Source organism: Ananas comosus, linkage group 3 (assembly GCF_001540865.1).
Source record: "Ananas comosus cultivar F153 linkage group 3, ASM154086v1, whole genome shotgun sequence".
Classification (NCBI taxonomy): domain Eukaryota; kingdom Viridiplantae; phylum Streptophyta; class Magnoliopsida; order Poales; family Bromeliaceae; genus Ananas; species Ananas comosus.
Genome location: NC_033623.1, coordinates 2,356,383 through 2,379,100, shown reverse-complemented (window position 1 = coordinate 2,379,100; position 22,718 = coordinate 2,356,383). Strand labels below are relative to the sequence as shown.

The following is a 22,718-nucleotide window of genomic DNA, read 5'->3' as shown; positions in this document are numbered from 1 at the left end:
TTCATTTTGAGGCTACTCGTTTACTACACAAACGAAGTCAAAAAATTATGAAATTTGGTTTCTAGGTAGTTCTAATAGAGTAGATCATGTCTAACGAACCAATCGCCGAATCGGATGTCTCATTATTGAAAACAACTTACAAGTACGGAGGCTTCCGTACTTTTGAAAGCATAGGAGCCTAGCTCTATATATATATATATATATATATATATGAGCTAGTCTCCTAGGCTCCGGTACTATAGCCCTGTTTTCGATCTTCGGGTGTTCAAATCAACGATCCACACCGTTAAAACTGATCTAGGATATTTAAAGTTTTTAGAAATAAAATTTTATATTTTTTCGACATAGTTTACTTTATGATCAAACAATTACAAAATTGTCAATTTTCAACGGCTACTATAGCGAGTTTGGAGTTTAACGGTGTAGAAGAATCTAAATTTCTTCAAATTTTGATAAAAAATATTTTAAACTATTTAGATTAAGGTTAACATTCTCGATCTTGAATTTAAAAGTTCTATACTCAAATTTTAAAAATTATTCAATTTTCACCGTCTATTTTAACATAATTTATTTAGTAAGTAAACGATGTCGAAAAAAACTAAAATTTTATTCTTAAGAACTTCATATACTTTAGATCATATTTAACGGCGTTGATCGTTAATTTGAATACCCTAAGATCGCAAACAAGACTATAGTACCGGAGCTCCGGTACTATAGATAGTATAGTAGCCTAATTCTATATATATCTATACTATATATAAAAGCACGTATTTCAAATTTGGGTCTGTCGACAGACCCATTTTTTAGCGGAAAAAATATTGATTTCTCTTTTCTTACGTAAAAAATAAAAATGAACGGCTATGATCAACTTGTTAAAAAATAACACTTTTATCCATCTATTTTACATTAAAATTGAAATTTGAGTTTAAATCATGAATTAAATTTAATTTTTGATTTTTGATATCAAAATTGAATTAACAATTAAAAAATTTTAATTATATAATGGATCAAAATTAAATTTTAAATTTTGAAATAAATGTCAATTAAATTTTGATGCTTTTAGTTTAAAACACTTACTTAAGTCTTAGATTTTTTAGAAATTGTATATAAAAATATTTGATGCATATAAAAAAATAATGTAAGATATTGTAAATATTTTCTAATAAAATATAACATATAAAATTAAAAAATATTTTATTCTAAATTTTTGAATAAATATGATTAAAAATTTTTATTGATTTAAAATAAATTAAAATAATTGTTACGTGTATTTGCACGTACACTCTGCTCTCTCTCTCTCTCTCTCTCTCTCTCTCTCTATATATATATATATAAGCAAGTATTTCAAATTTCGGTTTGTCGACAGACCTATTTTTTGACGAGAAAAAAAATTAATTTCTCTTTCCTTATGTAAAATAAATAACATAATGGAACAAACTTTTAATTTCTCTTTATTTATATACTTATTCAAATTTTTTGCCAACCAAAAGATATCTAGCGTGAATCTATAATTTAATTCGAAATTTATTTAATTTTTTATCTCTAAAATAAAAAAATTCATAATTATCCAAATTTTTGCTAGAATATCTACTGAAAATCTATATTTCAATTCAAAATTTAAAATTTTAAAATTTTAGATTTTAAATTTTGGTGCTATCAACATATTACAATGGAAATAATTTAAAAGATAGATAGATTGATAAATTTGTAAATCATATTTTTGAATTAATATGATGTACAAATTTATGATCAATTTGTACATAATTATCTCAAATAAGAATGAACGAGTATGATCAATTTGTTAAAAAAAATATTTATAACCATCTATAATTTAATTCTACGAACAGTTATGATCAATTGGTTAAAAATATTGATCAATCTGTTAAAAAATAACACTTCTATCCATTTATTTTATATTAAAATTTAAATTTGCGTTTAAATTGTGAATTAACTATAATTTTTGATTTTTGATATCAAATCTATCCAACTATTTTATATTAAAATTTAAATTTGATATTGTAGATATTTTCTAATGAAATGTAACATATAAAATTACAAAATATTTTATCCTAAATTTCTGAATAAATATGATTTACAAATTTTTATTAATTTAAAATAAATTAAAATATTTGTTACGTAATTTGCACGTACGCTCAACTAGTATATATATATATATATAGTATTTGCTCTTTTTTGGTGTCAAGTTTGTAACTTTTCGATCAATTTGTTTGATCATTTCTAATTATTGGATTAAATATTATAACCTGATGGAGACCACTTAACCTTAGGGGGGCCGCTCAATCCTAGCTAAGGGACTAATAACATCTGAACTCTATAATTTCTCATATAAGGAACCGATCGTCCCTAGAGCAAGTGGCAAAGGGTTTGACGGTTGGTACCCGAGACCCAAGTTCGAATCCTAGTTGATTCACATTTCTAGCTAAGTTTATTTCTAAATGAAATAAACGAAGCGGGTAGCGTGCTACCTATCTCTAAAAAAAAAAAATTCTCATATAAGGATTAAAAACTTGATAGCAAAATGGGTCAAATACTATCAATAGTATTCCAGCTCATCTCTCTCTCTCTCTCTATATATATATATATAAACATACAGAACTTATGTGAGTTGTAGATTATTTTAAGTCAACTATCCAATTTTTAAAAATTTTAATTTTACTATCCATTTTTCAATTTATCTAATTTGAAGAAATTTACGACACTTTAGTTTCAAAATTCAAGCTAATTGTTTACTTATAATGAACTTACAGTTTTTAAAGAATTATATAAAATACACTAACTAAGCCTCTATAGATAAATGAGGTATTCAAATTTTAAAATCAAAATATCATTAACCGACTCAATTCAAATAAATTAAAAAACAATATTGAAAAAACAAAATTTAAAAAAATTAAATAATCGGTTAGAAATAATCTACAATTTGAATATATTTTGAGCTTTTTTATTTATTTTTATGTTTTTTTCCCAACTTTTCTCACAGGGAGGAAATGCGCACGCCTTAAGATAAGGGTAACGAGGAAAGGGACCGGAGCAACGAAGTTCAGTGTACGCAGTACTCAATTACAGCGACTCCCACGAGAAAGGGTTGAAATAATAAAATAAGATTCCTATTTTCTAGATCTAAAAACTAAAATAAACTGAGTACTCTAAAAAAGACTTAAAATGATATTGAGAATTTCACCGCCGAGAAGCAGCGGAGTCAATCATCTCTTACTGTGTGTAGAGATTTTTTGCGCATTCAAAACTGCAGAGAAATAACGCTGATTCTAATCCCAGAAAGATCACCGTTCTTATATATTATTTTGACTAAATTATAGAAATTTTTTTTACCAATACCTATTTCTTTTATTTTCCTTCCCGATTTTAAAAAAATCTAAAATTTTGCTCAATTAAATAATAAAAATATTCACTCTGACCCCGCTGTCAATATTCCGTTTAGAGTTCCACCTATATTCTATTATTATATATATATTTTTTATATCCAAAATACAATCAGGTCCTTTTCCTTGTCGCCTCCTTCCTCGCCGATAACCTCCTCGTCCATGTCGCCTTGTCCTCCTTTGCCACTTCGCCCTCGCTCGCCCCTCTATCTGTGTCCACACTCACGCCCTCACCCTCCTCCGTCACTCCGACCTCGCACACCCCTTTGCCCGTGTCCATCCTAACGTCCTTCCCACCGTCGCCAAATGGAGGGGCAGTGAGGGTGCAAAAGGAGCTGGGGGAGCAGGTGGTGAAGCAAGTAAAGTCGAAGTTGGAGTTGAGAGAAGTACAGATCAGCAGGAGGGGTTGCGGATAGAGGAGAGTTGAGGAGGCGAATAAGGAGGGCAATTTAGTCATTTTGTCGTTAGTGTTAACATCGTGTCTTTCTGTAAATATTTTTTATATTTTTTTTAAAAATAAAATATAAATGTTTAAAAGTTAGAAAAAAATAAAAAAAACAAATATTAATAGAAATTTTTTTTATAATTTAGCCTATAATTTTGCTTGCGCACGGAGCTGCACGGTGGCCCTCGCCACTCTTATATCATCTCTTAATCTCTCTCTCTCTCTCTCTCTCTCTCTCTCTTAGGCTAAGCTCACATGAAACGTCCCTTCTCCTCCTTAGAAAAGCCGTCGCTTTGGTTTGACACTTTGACTCGCACGTGCCAAAGAGAAGAATCTCCGCGCAGAGTTCCACAAGCACACACCAATCATTCAATTTAAACACATCCCCCCTACAAATTAAAACCATTACAACACAACCATGGAGGAGGAGGAGGAGGAGCACTCCTCAAAGGGGAAGGGCGGCAGCGGCGGTGGCGGCGTGAAGTTCCGCGGGGTGCGGAGGCGACCGTGGGGAAAGTACGCGGCTGAGATCCGCGACTCAGGAAGCGGCCCGGGCCTACGACCGGGCGGCGGTCGCGATGCGCGGGCCGCTCGCGGTGCTCAACTTCCCCGATGAGGCCCCGACGGCGCCCTTGCGGTCGGAGTCAGCGGCGGCGGCGGGGAGGAGGAGTGGAGGGGATGAACAACAACATGGGATTGAGAGAATTGAATTGGAGTGCTTGGATGATAAATTGTTGGATGAGTTGCTTGAGAGTGGTGAGAGCAATATCAAAGTTGCCAAGAGCAACTAGAGCTTGCATTAGTTTTTTTGCTTTTATCCTCTCAATTATTTTTCTTATTTATATTTAAAATAACGATATTCTCTTGCGATGTGAGCACCATGTTGAACACGACCTGACTATATTAAGTTGGATACGGTAATCTAATCATCATACTGAATTATTGTATTCGAATTCACATTAATGTAATTAAGTTGAAAAATATAAACTAAAATATAGATACGAACATAATAATTCAATCATCAACTTAAAAATCCTCACATAGTCCTTTTCTGCCCAGCATGGCGCTTGCGTTGGTAGTGAAAGGACAATTTTTATGAATATATATTTATTGAGGTTCTTTGTAAAATTTTGTTTAAGTGGGCTAAATGTTAAAAAACAAAAAATCTAAATTTATTTCAGTAGAAATTATTGGTGGACTTGGTTCACCATGCCAATCATAGACTTTTTAGTGCAGTGCATGTGCCCACATTGCTTACATTTTAGAGAACTCAAATAATTGTGATGTTTAAATAGGCTTTGGGTATATTAAGGGTTATTATATTTAATTGGTTACCAAATTATTTTCTGGGTATGGGGCCAGAGAGAAAGCATGATTAATTTATTTCCTATAAATGGGAATAAAATTTCTGTTATGTTACACAATAAATTATGTGCTTGTGAAGTTGTGATGATCGTATTTTTCTATGTTAAGGAAGTGTTTGGTTCTTCGTAAAATTGTGAATAATTATTATTTTTTAATAAAAAATAGTTTTTTTTATAATTCAGAATAAAAATTTAGAAAACAAAAAAAACTAGCTTCTACGTAAAATGTGAAAAATATTTTTGTTAGAAAAGTTACCTTTCCTGCTGACTAAATGGGTGAAAACTATTTTTTTAGCTAAAAATCTATTTTTTAAATTTTTTTCGAAAACCAAACATTGCAAAAAAAAGATTGAATCGACTTTATTTGTTTAAATGCCTCTTACTACTTCTGAAAATTTTTAAATTTTATCTAAGCACTGTCACACCTCGGATTACACGTTTTCCGGACACGCCGACAAATCCGCCGTATACAAAAATTTTTTTTCTGTATACGAAGTGATAGCTGTATCTGTAAAATATACAATACTACAAACAGTAGTATAGAGCTGAAAAGAACTAAGCAGCTAGAACGAACAAATCTCATATATATACAAACTAACAAGTATAAAAAAACACTCGCTCCAACGAGTTCTAGTATCAGTATGTACATAAGCTCAAAATAAAAACACTACTACCTACAGCTGGTGATCCTCTAGCACGGCGATTCGTCGGGTAGGGCTCTAGCTCGCGACGCCCTTACCTCGATCAGCCTCTTAAGACGCAGCAGCCGGAACTACAGGCTTTGCAAAACATAGGGTAACAACTGGGCGTGAGAACTACTGTAAAAACAAGTAGTTCTCAGTGGGTACCGCCCTCAACATCATCGGCTCACCCACTTAGACTACAGTAAGAAACAGAACTAGTAAGTAAACATCTACAGCTACATACCACTACACTATCCAACTATGTCTACTATCGATTCTGACCCAATCTCTTTAGGGACTGTGTACGCACCCGTCCCGCCTGTCTAAGCCGCGCTACCTCCACGCTAAGCAGTCCGTGGATAGTAAAACAAAATAGCGACATCAACGCGAAAGCACAAAGTCATACTCCGGAGCGGCACTCGTGGGCGCGACCCAACCGAGTATGCAAACGTATCTCTGTCGAGCTCAATCAGGCTCTCACAGGCTAAAGTCAAGAAAGCAGGTCTAACAGTACTACAACCACTAGTCACGTGCCCTCGGCACAATCTGATATCGGAACGATCAAATCCGGATCCGCCGTCAACCACTACGGCACCCACTAATCCGGAATACTGTAAACACTATTGTAAAAATCGGCTCGGCATCCCAGTACGAGCGTAACTGAAATCTGAACTATCTGGGATACTCACTATGAGGATACTGCAACAGTATAAAAATATAACGGCCCCTAGGGCTAAATCAGGTAGTTTAACATATGCCAGGTCCCGAACGCTGGTTTCTCCTATGTTTTATCCAAATCCAACATGTATAATTAATAACAACTAATAGCATGCCCCCAGTTCAGTTTATATGTCTACAACATACATACTCATGAATTTGAGCTAAACAATAACAACTTGTAATATAAATGATATATGTCGACCAACAATACTATAGGAGTAGATTCCGATGATAAACCCACCTTGAATACTAAATCCACCGCGGCGCGACGTCGAGAACGGCGAAACCACGCCCTCGCCCGGACCCTTTGCGATACTACGACGATGAACACACGCTCGAACGGCACTGCGGCGCAACGTCGACGAAACTCCACACCACCCGAGCTCCTCCTCTACGTACAGCTTAACTAGAGAGAGAAGGGGAATGAATAAATAAAAAAAAAAAAATGAATACCTTCATTTACCATAACATGATAAAGATGCATGTGGTAACTACACGTGGCATCCTTATCTAACCCAAAGACAACCCAACTTACCAACTCAAAAAAAAAAAAACCCAGAATACTACAAGCACCCTTCTAAAATCCAATCTCATAAATAAACTCTAGGGTAGTGTTTGGTTCGGAAACAAGGGGGGGAATAAGCCCTTGTTCCCCCCTTTGTTCCCAAACGCAACGTTTGGTTCCCGGGAACAGTAGTTCCCGGGAATCTGGAACTAGCTGGTATAAGGCTGGAACTGCTGTTCCACCCGTTTTCTGGAACAAGCTTGTTCCTGGATGAGAACAAGATTAATTAAAATCTAAATTTAATTTTAATGGCAGTAAATTATTAATTAATCTAATTAATATATTTAAATCATTATTTATTACTTTAATAATTAAATAATTTAAATAATTTATTATTTATAATTAAATATTAATAATTAGATAATTATTATTATTAATTTATTATTTATAATTAATTATAAATAATTAATAATATTCATTATTTTTTTATTAATAATTATTATTCTTAATGACAATCGATATTATTATTAATTTATTATTTATAATTAATTATTTATAATTAATAATAATTATTATTTATTAATAATTATTAATAATTTTTATTCTTAATAATTAGATAATCGATATTATTATTAATTTATTATTTATAATTAATAATTAATAATTAATAATAATTATTATTTATTAATAATTAATTAATAATTCTTATTCTTAATAATTAGATAATGGATATTATTATTAATTTATTATTTATAATTAAATAATAATAATTATTATTATTTATTAATAAATATTAATATTAATTATTATTAATAATTAGATAATCAATATTATTATTAATTTATTATTTATAATTAATTAATAAGAATAATTAATAATAATTATTATTTATTAATAATTAATAATAATTATTATTATTATTAATTAGATCATCCATATTATTAATTTATTATTTATAATTAATTATTTAATAATTATTATTATTTATAATTAATTATTAATAATTAATTTCTTATTTATTTTTAAGTAATATTTTTATTACTATTAATTACATAATATAATTTTAATTTCAAATTATAACTCTTATTCCTCTTGTTCCAATCTAACCATCCAAACACTATTTGTCTTATTCCTAGGAACAACCCAATTTTCATCCAAACGCAAAATTGGTCTAGTTCCTGCTTATACCTGAACTTGTACCTATCCCTAGAACTAGCAGTTCTTACTTATACCCGAACCAAACGCAGCCCTAGAGATAAGAGGAATATTTGAATTTTTTTAAAAAATCAATCAGAATATTTTGATTACTCATAAATAAATAAAATATTTTAAAAATTTTGAAGTATCTATTAGATATTATCCCAATACTTTATAGGTACACATCAAAATTATTGAATTTAGATTGCATCATTAGATATTATATATCCCAATACTTTATACGTACACATCAAAATTATTGAATTTAGATTGCATCATTGGGATTGGAATAGTAAACTTTTTGGACCCAACACTTTATATCCTCACTATTTTCCCTTCCATGCTTCTTTTTATCACCTTTTTTTTAGACTAAGTTATAAAAAATCATCTTTGCATTTTAGCGTTTGTCTTAATTATCCCTTGCATAAAAGATTACATCAATTAATCCCTATACTTTGTTATTATCTTAATAAACTAACAATTCGATAGTACTGGTAAAATCGAGAATCTGCTTTATGTAAATTTTTATAATATTTTTCTATATTGCGAATTGGATATATATTGAGATATGGGATAATGTGAAATGTCAATTTGTTTTAGTGAAGTTTTACAGCCTAAGTTACCAAATTTTCAAATTTTTTAGATTTATTTGAAATGATGACAAAATATAAACTGATAATTGATGCAAATTTTAATGTAAGGAAGAAATTGAGACTGCTGCTAAAGTGCAAGGGGGCATTTTATTGTAAACCTTTTTTTTTTTTTGTAGATTTTAAAAAGCATTAATTCTAGTGTAGCACATTTGTAACTTACTACCTTATAGCTGAAATTATATATATAACTTTTCGCTTTTGTGACTCACAATCTAGTTTCCTACCAGGAACTTCTATAGAAAAGAATAATGGATATTTTATAAATAACAAGTTAATAAAAATAAATCACTTTACTACTTTGTGATTTATAAAATATAGTATTTTGGTTCTCGTGCTATTCTTACTGAAAACTAATATAAAAGAGAAAATACGAAAAGACGATTCACTAGGTTTTGAACTTGTGGATGTTAAGGAATGTCGGAATATATCTAAACTTATTAGAACTTAATATATTTATACTACTTAGTATTTTATCTTTAGAAAATCAAATTAGGGATCAAATAGCTAGATTGTGATTAATAGTTGAGTTGGTATTAAGGCAGATCTAGTTTGTTTATGAATTAGTCCTAAGTTCATGAGATACTTTAGTTTTGGGTATTTAAAAGGCTTACTATAGCCGGGTGTAGTAGAAAAGCATAATGATGAGTCTTGATGTAGTGGGTATATATATATAGATTTAATTAATAAATACTTTGTGTTTAATTGTCTTCCATTTTCAACATCTCTTTTCCTTAATTGGGTTGTTAATTGGTATCAATTTGTAAAGAACAAATAAACACTTCCTATACCATTGGTATTGCTATTAGGCAAATTCAAATAGTATCAAAGTGACATAATGAGGTTGGACGGACTTAGGACATATTAGAGCGAGAGGACATCGGGGCTAGACAGAGTTAGACGACATCAGAGACAGATTACAACAGAGCTAGCAGAAATATATATGTTACGTACGTCAAAGTTAGGCTATTTATAGCAGATCGCTGGAGGTGGCGTGTAAGAGATAGGTTATGTCAAAACTAGACAGCTCATGGTAGATTGTTAAAGGTAACATTCAGTTGAAGATAAAGCGAAGAAGTTGGCCTTTGGATCAGAGTAGTTGGTATTGATACTTGACGCGAAGAGCCACGGAGAGTTCCTGAAGAAATCAAGGAAGACTTAACATGATAACTTGGGGGACTAGATAAGTAGACTAAAAATAAAGAAATCTTGGTTGTCTCTCAATGAAGAAGTATGATTATCATCCCATCAAAAGATATTTGTGGGAAACTTAGGTTTTAGATTTTTTTTTTTTTTGTCTTCTTATGAGATTTATCCCAGATTGAGATTGATTTATTCAACCCGAACTACCAAAATTCCATGGAATGAATTTCAAGTGATGGATAATCATCATTTAGTATTTTATATATCTTAGATTTATAGGATATGGTCAAAAAAAATTACGAAATGAAAATTAATGAAAAATTAGTAGAGAAGAATTTTAAAAACATGATACAGAAGCTTTGCTATATATTCTTTAAGCAGTGGATACGTCGCCGCATGAGAAAAGTGAATTTCAAGTGGAGGACGACACACTATAATAAAAACGGTCTATAGCGATACTTTTAAATGTAGGTACATGTCAAAAAAGTGCTGCTAGCTAAAATTACCGACACTTTTAACAAGTGTTGCTATATGTGTGGTCGCTAGGTATATAGTGACAGTTAAAGAGTGTCGCTATAACGTAAAAGAGTGCTGCTAATTTACCAACACTTATTTAAGCATTTAGCAACCGCCGAAATTTTATCTCGTTGGCTGAGGTGGCGGAGGAGGACGACAGGAAAGGCTCTTCGTCTAGAATTTTAGTGGATTGAGTGAAGAGAGAAGAAAAGATGGTAATTGATTTTTCTTTTTTTTTTTTCCTTTTCTATTTGTAATCGGGCCAAATAAACTGGGTGTGATGGGTTGAGTAGAGTAATCTTTTATTTTTAGTTGGATTGGGCTTTATATTTAGACATTAGTAGATATTTTTTTAAGTTTTAGGATAAATGAGACACTTACTCAAAAGTATCCCAAACATGTGTCCCTATAACCTAATTCTGTTGTAGTGACACGAAGTATGGGGGAGGTACGGAGGAGATCGGAGGAGTTCTTCAGAAGAAGATAAAACTCAGGGAGGAAAGAAATTTAATCCAATAACTAATAAAGACATAGAGGTCCTAATTTGTGACGAAATTTGAAAAGAAAAATCTGATCGAGACTATATAAGAAGAAGACGAGATTCACAAGGAGAACATAGAAAGTGAAGATGAAGTAAATCAAAATTAGGAGGAACATCACAATAATTGTATGAAATTTTCACGGAGCTCGTGGTTTGAAAATCAAAGTTTGAGTTAAGGAAGGATGTTAGAAGTTGTAATCCAAAATTAATTAGAGTTTAATTCAATAGTTAATTAGAGATATGATTTTGTCTTTAAAGAAATAAATTAGAGATAAAATAGCTTGATTGTTGTTAATATTTGGGCTGGTATGAAGGTAGAGTTTGTTTACAAATAAGTCATGCTACATATCTCATCAGTTCACCATTTGCCTTAGTTTGGGGTAATTAAAATATATATAGTTAAAATTTAAAATTTAAAGTTTAAAATTTAAAATTTGAAGTTTAAAATTTGATATTTGAAATTTAAAATTTAAAATTTAAAATTTAAAATTTGATATTTGAAATTTAAAATTTAAATTTTGAATTTTGAAATTCAAATTTAAAATTTAAAATTTAAAATTTGAAGTTTAAAATTTGATATTTGAAATTTAAAATTTAACAATTTGAAATTAGAAAAATTTGAAATTTAAAATTTAAATTAAAATTAAATTTGAAATTAAAATTGAAATTATAACTTAGAAAATTTAAAATTTGAAATTTATTATTTGTAAACTAAAATTTAAAATTTGATATTCGAAAATGAAAATTTGAATTTATAAAAATTATAATTTAAATTTAAATTTAAAATTTGAAATTAAAAATTTAATTTTTGATATTTAAATTTAAAATTCAATTTTAAATTGAAATTCAAAATTTGAATATAAATTATAAAATTTAAAAATTAAAATTCAAATCTATATTGAAATTTAAATTTTATGTTGGAAATTTAAAAGTTAGAACTTGATGTATCCTTTGTCTAAAAATGGATGAATTCTTTCTTTGATTAAGTGGATTATATTTTACTCCATTTTTTAGAGTATGTTTAATTATACTCCAGAACTTATGTTATTCTTTTTTTTTTCTTTTTTTTTTTTTTTTTTCTGGTTAGGCTAGTTTAACTTATGCTACGTTTGTAGGGTATCCGAGCGGAGCCTTAATATAGTTGTTAGGACAAAAGTGAATCCAAATGTACTAGATAGTTTTAATTACAAAAATATATTGTGTTTAGTAATCTTTTTCCTGCAATATCTCTTATATATATTATTTTATTTAATTTTTCAGAATCTGAATTACTTAACTGGTATGTATATATTGTTTCCTACAATGGGTAGAGACCAAAAATTTGTTTCCTACAATTGAGTAGTAAACTTCAAAGTATTTGCAAAATTATAACAATTAAACTGTCTCTGTGAAAATACATTTTTTTTTGTAATAAGCATTGCATGTTATATAAAGTTTTTGCACCAAATTAATTCTATTGAGCTATCTAATATTATTTGTAAGTTTTATCTCTAATTTCTTTTTTACAATCTTCTAAATTTTCAATCTTTCATTTTACTTTTTTCACTTTTTTTTCAATTTTTTTCTCCAGTTTTCACTTCCGTAGTACACCAGATAGATTTTATGAAAGTTTTTGACAGTAAAGAGCGACGGATATAGCGGAAGCAGCTATTCTGCTACAGTCATGATCGGAAATTGGATTAGAAGTAAAATTTAGATAATTACTTTTTATTTCAATTTTTTTTCCTTTTATTATAGGTTTTAATGTTTGTTCACAATCGTCATCTATATTAGATAGCTAAATATAATTATAAATTTTTTTTATTTTTTTATTTTTTTTTTCCGTTTCTGGTTATTGTGCTCATTTTCTTTCCTAAATTAAACCCATAAAATCATATAATCAAGTTCTGCTTCTTAATAAATTACCTATAATTTTTTCCCCCAAAATAGAAGATAGAATAATATTTCATATCAAAGATAGTATCAAAAAAGTTTTATTCTCATATTTTGTGCAAGATAAAACCTTATGATTAAAAAAATGTATAGCAAAAACCAATCATAGACCAACGCATGCTAGTATGTGGTTTATAAAATTAAAGCATTCAATGTACATCGAAAGAGATTGGTAGCTGATTCATGCATCAACTTTTTGAGGAAGCATGTGATTTAATATATATATATACTACTCATCATCCTAACAGCACATCTTTTAATCCAAGGGCGAAAAATTTGATACCACCAAATACTTCGTGCTATCGATAGACGATAGTATCATAGCCAGACTCTTTCTCTCTCTATATATATATATATATATATATATTAGTTGAGTGTACGTATAAATGTACGTAATAATTATTTTAATTTAGTTAAATCAATATAAATTTGTACATTATATTTATTTAAAAATTTACAATAAAAATTATAATTTACAAATTTATATGTTATATTTTATTAAAAAATATTTGTAATATTTTGTATTGTTCTTTTTTTTATATACGTTAAATATTTGTATATATTTTTTAATTTATGATGAATCTAATACAAACATCAAAATTTAATTGATATTTATTTTAAAATTTGAAATTTAATTTCAATCCATTATATAATTAAAATTTTTAAATTGTTAAGTCAAATTTGATATAAAAATAAAATTTAATTCATGATCTAAACTCAAATTTAAATTTTAATGCATAATAGATGGTAAGAAATGCTTTTTTTTTAACAAATTGATCATAATCATTCGCTTTTATTTGAAATGCTTTTAATAAATTGATCATAACCGTGCGTAGAATTGAATTATAGATGGATATAAATGCTTTTTTTTTAACAGATTGATCATAATCATTTGTTCTTATTTGAAAACTTTTTGAACAAATTGATCATAATCGTTCGTATGGAATATTCTTTTATTATTATTATTATTATTATTTTTTATTTTGTTTGGTATTTCTATATGATTTTATATATAGTATAGATAAAGTTCGGCTGGCATACTATTGGGCTTCCGTGCTATCAAATTGTTTTTAATGATGCAGCTTTCAAATCGACAATCGGCTCCGTTAGACTTAATCTATACTATTTAAAGTATTAATTTGAAAACTAAATTTCATAGTTTTTCCAATAGCATTTACCAATCAAATTAGTAGTCTAAAAATGAACTGCTGAAAAATAAAAGTTTCATAAAAAATAATGATAAAAGACTTAAATTTAAGATTAGAGGTATTGTTGTTACTCTAAATAGTGAAATGAATTTTTATAAAAGTTTTATCAGATTTGGATTGTTTTACACTGTTAAATTCACAAGTGCATTACATTGATTATTAAAATTATCAATTTTGAGACCTTTTGATCACTAGCCAAATGATGCCGAAAAAACAAACGCCTAGCTCTCTCTCTCTCTATATATATAGGAGGATTAGAATATTATCAGTAATAAACGCCTCAATTTATTACCAATTTATTTTCGATGGTAGAATTTCTAAACCAATGATCGGCACCATTGAACATGATTTAGACTTTTTGAGCTATTTAGAAATTAAATTTTATATTTTTTTGATATTGTTTTCTTGTCCATCAAGTGGACATAAAATAAAGGACTGAAAATGAATATTTTTCGAAAAGTGATAATATAATTTTTATATTCAAAATCTAATATTTAGATCTTATTTTAAGTAATTTTAAAAAAATTTTAATAAAAAAAATTAGATAATTTGGACTCTTCTATATTGTTAAATGATCAAATGCACTTTACCCGTAATTAAAATATAAATTTTGTGACCATTTGATCGTTCGCTTTGATATAAAATTTGGTTTTTATATAGCTTAAAAAGTCTAGATCATGTTCATTAGTACCGATCGTTAATTTGGAATCTCTATTATCGAAAATAAATCGGTAGTAAACTTAACCGTTTAGTACCGACAGTATTCCAATCCTACTCTTTATATCTTTGTATATATTTTTTAATAAATTTGTTATTATCATCATAAACTTTGAGCAGTGATGAAAACCATAGTGTTTTTTTTTTTTTTTTTTTTTTTTTTTTTTGTAAATCTTGTTATCAGCATAAACTTGCATGTGATCGCCCGTTTGAGCTCATGATGCAACCAAAAAAGACGTACACGTCCCGCTAAATAATGTAAGGTGTGTGTTTTTTTTTTTTTTTTGTTTTTTTTGCTTTTTTTTTTTTTTTTTTTTTTACCACCCTGTGAAGCTTCTCGAGAAGTTCCCATATCAATCAATAAATAAGTAACAGATAAAGCTGAGAATATTATTCGGTTTAAATTCGAATATATACCGTATCGATCCCAACCACTTATTTCGATCGTTGGAGGCTCTAAAATTAAAAATCAGAAATATATTATCATTCTCTCTCTCTCTCTCTCTCTCTCTCTCTCTCTCTCTCTCTCTCTCTCTCTCTCTCTCTCTCTCTCTCTCTCTCTCTCTCTCTCTTCTTTTATATATATATATATATATATTATAGAACTAGGCTACTATACTATCGGCGCTCCATGTTACCAAGTTGTTTTCGATGATGCGGCTTCCAAATCGACGATCGCGCTCGTTAGACTTGATCTACACTATTGAAGTATTTAGAAACTATTTCATAATTTTTCGATATATTTTTACTTATCAAACAAGTAGTCTAAAATTAAACGCTGAAAATAAAAATCTCATGAAAAATGATGATAAAAGATTTAAATTCAAGATCAGATATACTGATCTTACTCTAAATAGTGAAAAGAATTTTCTATAAAATTTTCATCGCATTTGAATTGTTTTACACCGTTAAACTCACAAACACACCACATCGGCCATTAAAATTGTCAATTTTGAGATCTTTTGATCACTAGTCAAATGATGTTGAAAAAAACTGAAATTTAGTTTCCAAATACTTTCAATAGTGTAGATCAAGTCTAACGGAGCTGATCATCGATTTGGAAGCCGCATCATCGAAAACAACTTGGTAGCACGGAGCGCTCCGTGCTACCGATAGCATGGTAGCCAGACTATATATATATATATATCCATAGGGCTCAAATAATATATGTGTAAGTTGCAGAAGTTGAAATTCAAATCTAGAGAGTTTAAAATTATGATTCAAATGTTAAATGTGATTAAAAACATCTAAAATCTGTACTCATAAAGTTTTTTTTTTTTTTTAAAGTTAAGGTAGGATGCTACCGCTTCTTTCGTTTAGGGGATGAACTAGCTACAAATTGAAGCAGTCAGGCCTCGAAACGGCGAAAAAAAAAAACACTTTTTGCTTATTCTCGAACCGAACGATACCTTAGTAATTAGAGCAACTTAGTTAGAGCAGTAGCGATCCCAAATTTCCCTAAGGAAGCGAACCTCGACCGATAAGTAACCTAATGATAATCGCTATCACGTGATGGGTCATCTAGTTGGAACAGAATTTTTCTTTGTTTTTTTTTTTTGAGAGAAGTAAAGTTTTAAAAATTTTAAAAATTGATTTCTTATGTGTCGACCTATGTCAAAATCAACCATCCAAAATTTTCGAAACAAGCCAATTTTGAAAACTCAAGATATGTGTATTAAAAAATTATAAGCTTTTGCATTTAGGTAGTTTTTATGTTGTAAATATCTTTGGACGGATTGGATCCTCAAACTTATATGATTGGATCGATTTTAGCTCGTGTAAAAAGTGTGTAACTTAAAATTTAGAAGTGTGTAATTTGATCTTAATCTCTCTCTAAAGATTGAAAATTAACGTTTTCAATTGATCTCAAATTCACTGTATATTAGCTATTAAAAAAGAATTAATTTTGATACTACTTGAAATACTAGGCAAATGATGTTGTAGAATTACAAAATTTGGAATCAAAGTTAAAATAGTCTAGATCAAATTTAACTGTGTAGATTGTCAATTCAGATTCCCTTTTGCTGGAAATGACATGAAAGTAAACCCTTACTTTCAGAAGTATTTCAGCTGAATTCATAAAAATTAGGCTAAAATATTTTTGGAAGTATACGGAGAGTTTACTTCTGTATTGTTTCCGTCGATGAATAATCCGAATTGATAATTTATCCCGTTAAATTTTGGTCTAGGCTCTTTAAACTTTTTACATTTGAATTTTACAATTTTAGGATATTATTTGCCTAGTAATCAAGTGATCTCAAATTCACTTCATATTAGCCATAAAAAATATTAATTTTGAAACTACTTAAATACTAGGCAAGTGACGTCGTAAAATCATAAAATTTAAAAGCCGAGAAGTTCAAATAGCCTAGACCAAGCTTAATGCTTTGGACTGTAAATTTGGATTCCTCAGTGCAGCAAACGACGCAGAAGTAAACTCTCCTATTTACTTCTGGAAGCATCAACCCTAGACGAACCTATTACAGATCAGCTAGATACTTCTAAAGTAAATGAGAGAGTTCCCTTCCACATTGTTTTTGCCTGTGAGTAATGCATAGGAATTGATGATTCACACCGTCAAATTTGATCTAGGCTATTTGAACTTTTTAGATTCCGTATTTTCTGAATTTAAGATATTATTTACCTAGTGATCGAATAGTCTCAAATTTATCTTACATTAGCAGTTAAAAAATGTATTTTTTGATAGTACTACTTGAATATTAGGCAAATAATATCTTAAAATTGTGAAATTTGAAACATCAAAAGTTTCACGAATTCAAACTCTTTTTATTGCCGAAAATGACGTGAGAGTAAAATTCTTTGTATGTATATATATATAGAATTAGGCTGGAATACTACTAATAGCACCAAGCTGTAGAGCTACTATACTATCGGAAGGATAAAAGATCTGATACTTCTAACTTTTTGACCATTGGATTAAAAATTATACGGTTGGGATGATTGCGGTCCCCCCAAGGTTGAGTAATACTCCTAGGGTTGGGTAGTACAGGATAATAGTATTAATTCAAAGGCTATAAATGATCAAAGGGGTTGATCTAAGGGCAAAAAAATCGGAAGCACTAGATCCTCTATGTTTCCGATAGCATAGTAGCTCTACTATATATATATATATATATATATATATATAGAGAGAGAGAGATATATATAGAGTTGAGTTAGAATACTATCGGTAGCAAACGGGCTCCGTTGCTATCCATTTGTTTTCGATGATGAAGTCTCAAAATCAACGATCGGCACCGTTAAAAATGATCTATACCACTTGAAGTATCTAGAAATCAAATTTCATACTTTTTCGATATTGTTTTCTTGTTCATCAAGTGGGCGTAAAAATAAACGGCTGAAAATGAATATCCTCTAAAAAGTGATGATATAAATTTTGTAATCAAGATCGAGAGTATTGATCTTGTTCTAAATAGTTTAAAGAATTTTCTAACCAAAATTTAATTGATTTGGATATGTTTATACCATTAAATGAGAAAACGTCTTATATCGACCATTAAAATTATAAATTTTGAAACCCTTTGATCGTTAGGCTAATGATGTCGAAAAGATTTGAAATTTAATTTTTAGAAACCCGTTGATCATTAGCTAGGTCAATGATGTCGAAAATTATAAATTTTGAAACTCTTTGATCATTAGGTCAATGATGTCGATTTTGAGACTTCATCATCGAAAGCAAATGTATAGCAACGAAACCTGTTTGCTATCGATAGTATTCCAGCTCAACTCTCTCAGTCTCTCTCTCTTTCTATATATATATATATATATATATGCTTTCTGAAGTATTAATTCCAACTTTCTATGGAAAATCGACCAAACCAAACCAACCAACCAACCAGCTAATTCAATTTGATTCGCTTCAGTATTATAAATAATAAAAAATAATAATAAGATTCCTATATGAAAAAAGATTAATGCTTAGGTGTCAATGGTGCACGATGACACAACCAAAAGATTGTTCAGGATTAGTACTGTTGTTGTCGATACGTTTGACTAGTGTTTCTCAGCTCCTCCATAAAGCTTTTGCCGTATGTATATATTCTACACGCAAGCGGACAAATGGCATGCACGTACGTTACATCATTCAAATCGTCACCTCGATCGTACGCTTTCACCTTCCACAAATTCATGCACCTTCCATGAAGAGGTAACACATTAGATAGAGAAAAATTCTCTATGTACTGTCATTATCGGTAGGTACATTTTACACCTTAAAATTTTAAAATTTAAATTTTTTTCAAAAATTTTTAATAAAATAATAATAATAAAAAAATAAATTTCAGTCGCACAGAGGTTACAATGTAAAATTTATATAATTTTTCTTTGGGGTGTATAAATAATATATTGCTGAGAATATGTGTATATAAAATATAGGGTTAATTCACTACAACAAAAACGGTCTATAGCGACACTTTTAAATATAGATACATGTCAAAAAAGTGCTGCTAGCTAAAATTACCGACACTTTTAAAAAGTGTTGCTATATGTGGGGTCGCTAGATATATAGTGACAGTTAAAGAGTGTCGCTATAATCGAAAAGAGTGCTGCTAATTTACCAATACTTATTTAAGCATTTAGCAACCGCCGAAACTCTATCTCGTTGGCTGCGGTGGCGGAGGAGGACGACAGAAAAGGCTCTTCGTCTAGAATTTCAGAGGATTGAGTGAAGAGAGAAGAAAAGATGGTAATTGATTTTTCTTTTTTTTTCTGTTTGTAATCGGGCCAAATGGACTGGGTGTGGTGGGTTGAGTAGAGTAATCTTTTATTTTTGGTTGGATTGGTCTTTATATTTAGGGATTAGTAGATGTTTTTTTAAGCTTTAGCATAAATAGGACACTTACTCAAAAGTGTCCCAAACATGTGTCCCTATAATCTAATTCTGTTGTAGTGATTGTATACAGCTCTTTATAAACATATCGAATAGCAAATATATTCATACAGAGTTCAACTTTTTATTTTTATCCCTGCAAAAAGTTTAGTAATATTTATATTTGCCCCTTTGGTTTGTTGCTGCTAGAGATTGTTTCTATTTTAACAGCAGTTAAGTAAAATGACCCTTACAAATATATAGCTCTAAAAGCCCAACTGATAGAATTATATAAAAATATATGTCTTCCTAAAAAGTATTCGATCAAATAATATAAGAGGGGTTAAGTATTTTACTCATAATTAATTATATTTTTCTAATGGATTCTAACAGCAGAGTTATACTTGGAAACAGTAAAACTTTCGTAGCACTAAAAATAAAAAATTAAACTTTATAATAATATATTTATTACTGGATATATTTTCGAGAGCCTTGATGAAATTAACCCAAAAATATATAAAGCAAAAAAGAATTAAACAAAGTATATAAGGTGGCGGATACGACGCACGTGGGCTACTTCCCACTTCTTCGCATCACCTTCCTACTCGTGTCACGTGCTCGATCAAGGAGTGCATGGAATTAATCATCTGTTTTGTAACGTAACGTTGGAACATTAATTGAAACTTGACTTGTGATTAATTACTTAGTCAATTTCTTAGCTGTTGATTTAATGTTTGATAAAATGAAGTAAGCATTATGTTTTATTAAGAAACAATACTAGCCTGTTGGTATTAATTAACAATTTGTTAGTCTAAACCACGTGTCAAAAATATAAAATTGTTGTACGTATTATGTGCCTGTATTTGAGGCTATAGAGGTGCGATTAGGGCTGGCAAACGAGCGAGCCGGCTCGCGTTCGACTCGTGTTCGGCTCGATATTCAGCTCGCTCGAGCTCGACTCGAAATTAAATGAGCCGAGCTTGAACAAAATAAAAGGCTCGAAATTCATTTCAAGCCGAGCTTGAGTATTACTCGGCTCGTTCGAATTAGGCTCGAAAAGCTCGAAAAGCTCGAAAATATATATATATATATATATATATATATATTTATATATAATCAGTATATATATATGGGTCCGGCCTACTTGATAATATCTATCGAGAGACGATCCCCTAGAATACTCATAGTTGTTTTCGATGCATAAAGCTTCCGAATCGACGCTCCACACGGTTAAACAGTTATTTACAGCATTTTAAACTTCAGAAATTAAATTTTCATAATTTTTCAGATGATCCATTTACCTTACGCATCAGAGATCCACAATTGACAATTTTTAACAGTCCGCGTATGGGATACTTTAGTTTAACGGTATAACAGCAATCGCGAAGTTTGTATTGAACTTTTGATAGAAAATCTCTATTCACTTATAGATAAAGATCAATACTCTGATCTTGATTGAAGATCCGATCATCCTTTTTTTAGGACGTTCGCTTACGATTTTGAACCCGTTTCATTTTATGCCAGCTTGATGGATTATTAGATGTCGAAATTTATGAATTTATTTCTAGAAGGTTTCAAATACTTTAGATCATATTACCGTATTGTCATCGATTCGGAAGCTCCCTCTCAATTGAAAACACTTATGGTCAAAGGACTCATACTCATAATGTTAGTAGCCATGGCTAGTATATATATAGTATTTATATATATATATTTATATATATATACTATAATAGGGGCCGTTACTTTACTCTTATGGAGTAGTAGATCCTTTGTACTATAAAATTTTTAACCGTTGATTGATGGGATGTTGTGGCTTAGCAGTGATGACCGTGGTCCCCACGTAGACTATGATGTGGTCCCCTAGGGTTAGGCGCGGGTAGTGTGGTTAATAGTTGATCTAACGAATGAAAATGATAGCATGCAATAATTTAAGGGCTCGAAAATGATTCCATGAGTATAAAGGCAGGCAATACTCGATAAAGCATATAGTAGCCGCGACTCTATATAGTAATTATTTAGTATATAACTTATTTACATATATATAATTTAATATATATAGGCTTTAATTTAATTTGGGCCCATTATTGTTGGCCATTAAAATAACCCATGTACAAGTTCGCATTGAGCCCAATCTAGAATTTACATAACACACTCTCTCTTCAGATCTTCACTGTCTGCCACATAACCCTAAAACATGATAACGTGCAAATTTTCAAATCACTTACTTTTGTTCCCCTCTATCTCTCTTCTTCTCTCTCTCTCTGCTACTCTCAGACCGACTCATCGAGTCAGGAAGTCACCCTAAGCTCACATTTTTTATAATTATTTTGTATGTTTTGAACTATTGACAATATTGCATCAAATTGTAGTGTATGTTCTATAAAATTAAACTATTGATTATATAATGTCGAGAATTTCATCGGTCGTCTTTAAGAGCTCGAGCTCAGCTCGACTCGAAATTAGGCTCGCTCGAGCTTGGCTCGAATTAATTTCAAGCCGAGCTTGAGCCTAGATTTAGGCTCGAAATTAATTTCAAGTCGAATTTGAGCTGACATAAGCTCGCTCGAGCTCGGCTCGTTTCCACCCCTAGGTGCGATATAATTAGTCTGCGTTCTGCAATCAAAACCAGAGAAACTAAAATTTTGCGACGCACATGGAAAAGAATTCATTAGCAATTAATTCTCTCTTCTTTTTTTTTTTTTCTTGCAGTATTTTTGTACCTTTCCCTTAAAATAAATGGGCTTGGTACAAGGAAATAATTAAAACTAGCCAGTATTTCTCCTATTGAATTTCGGAAGTTACATGGAAGTTTTCTTGAGATTTGACAATTTGGAGAAACAACTAATTAGTGATCAATTTATGATGATA

General features: G+C 30.1%; 1 protein-coding gene across 1 annotated transcript; it reads left to right on the top strand.

Annotated features, from left to right (window-relative positions):
• Positions 4,262-4,634, top strand: LOC109707425 (ethylene-responsive transcription factor ERF095-like). Its single transcript, XM_020228667.1, has 2 exons — positions 4,262-4,336; positions 4,386-4,634. The coding sequence occupies exons 1-2, from the start codon at positions 4,262-4,264 to the stop codon at positions 4,632-4,634; spliced, it is 324 nt and encodes a 107-aa protein (XP_020084256.1).

Coding starts and splice junctions, on each gene's coding strand:
- LOC109707425 (XM_020228667.1), top strand. CDS start 4,262: ATGGAGGAGGAGGAGGAGGAGCACTCCTCAAAGGGGAAGGGCGGCAGC. Junction 4,337..4,385: donor GCGGCGTGAAGTTCCGCGGG/GTGCGGAGGCGA, acceptor TCCGCGACTCAG/GAAGCGGCCCGGGCCTACGA.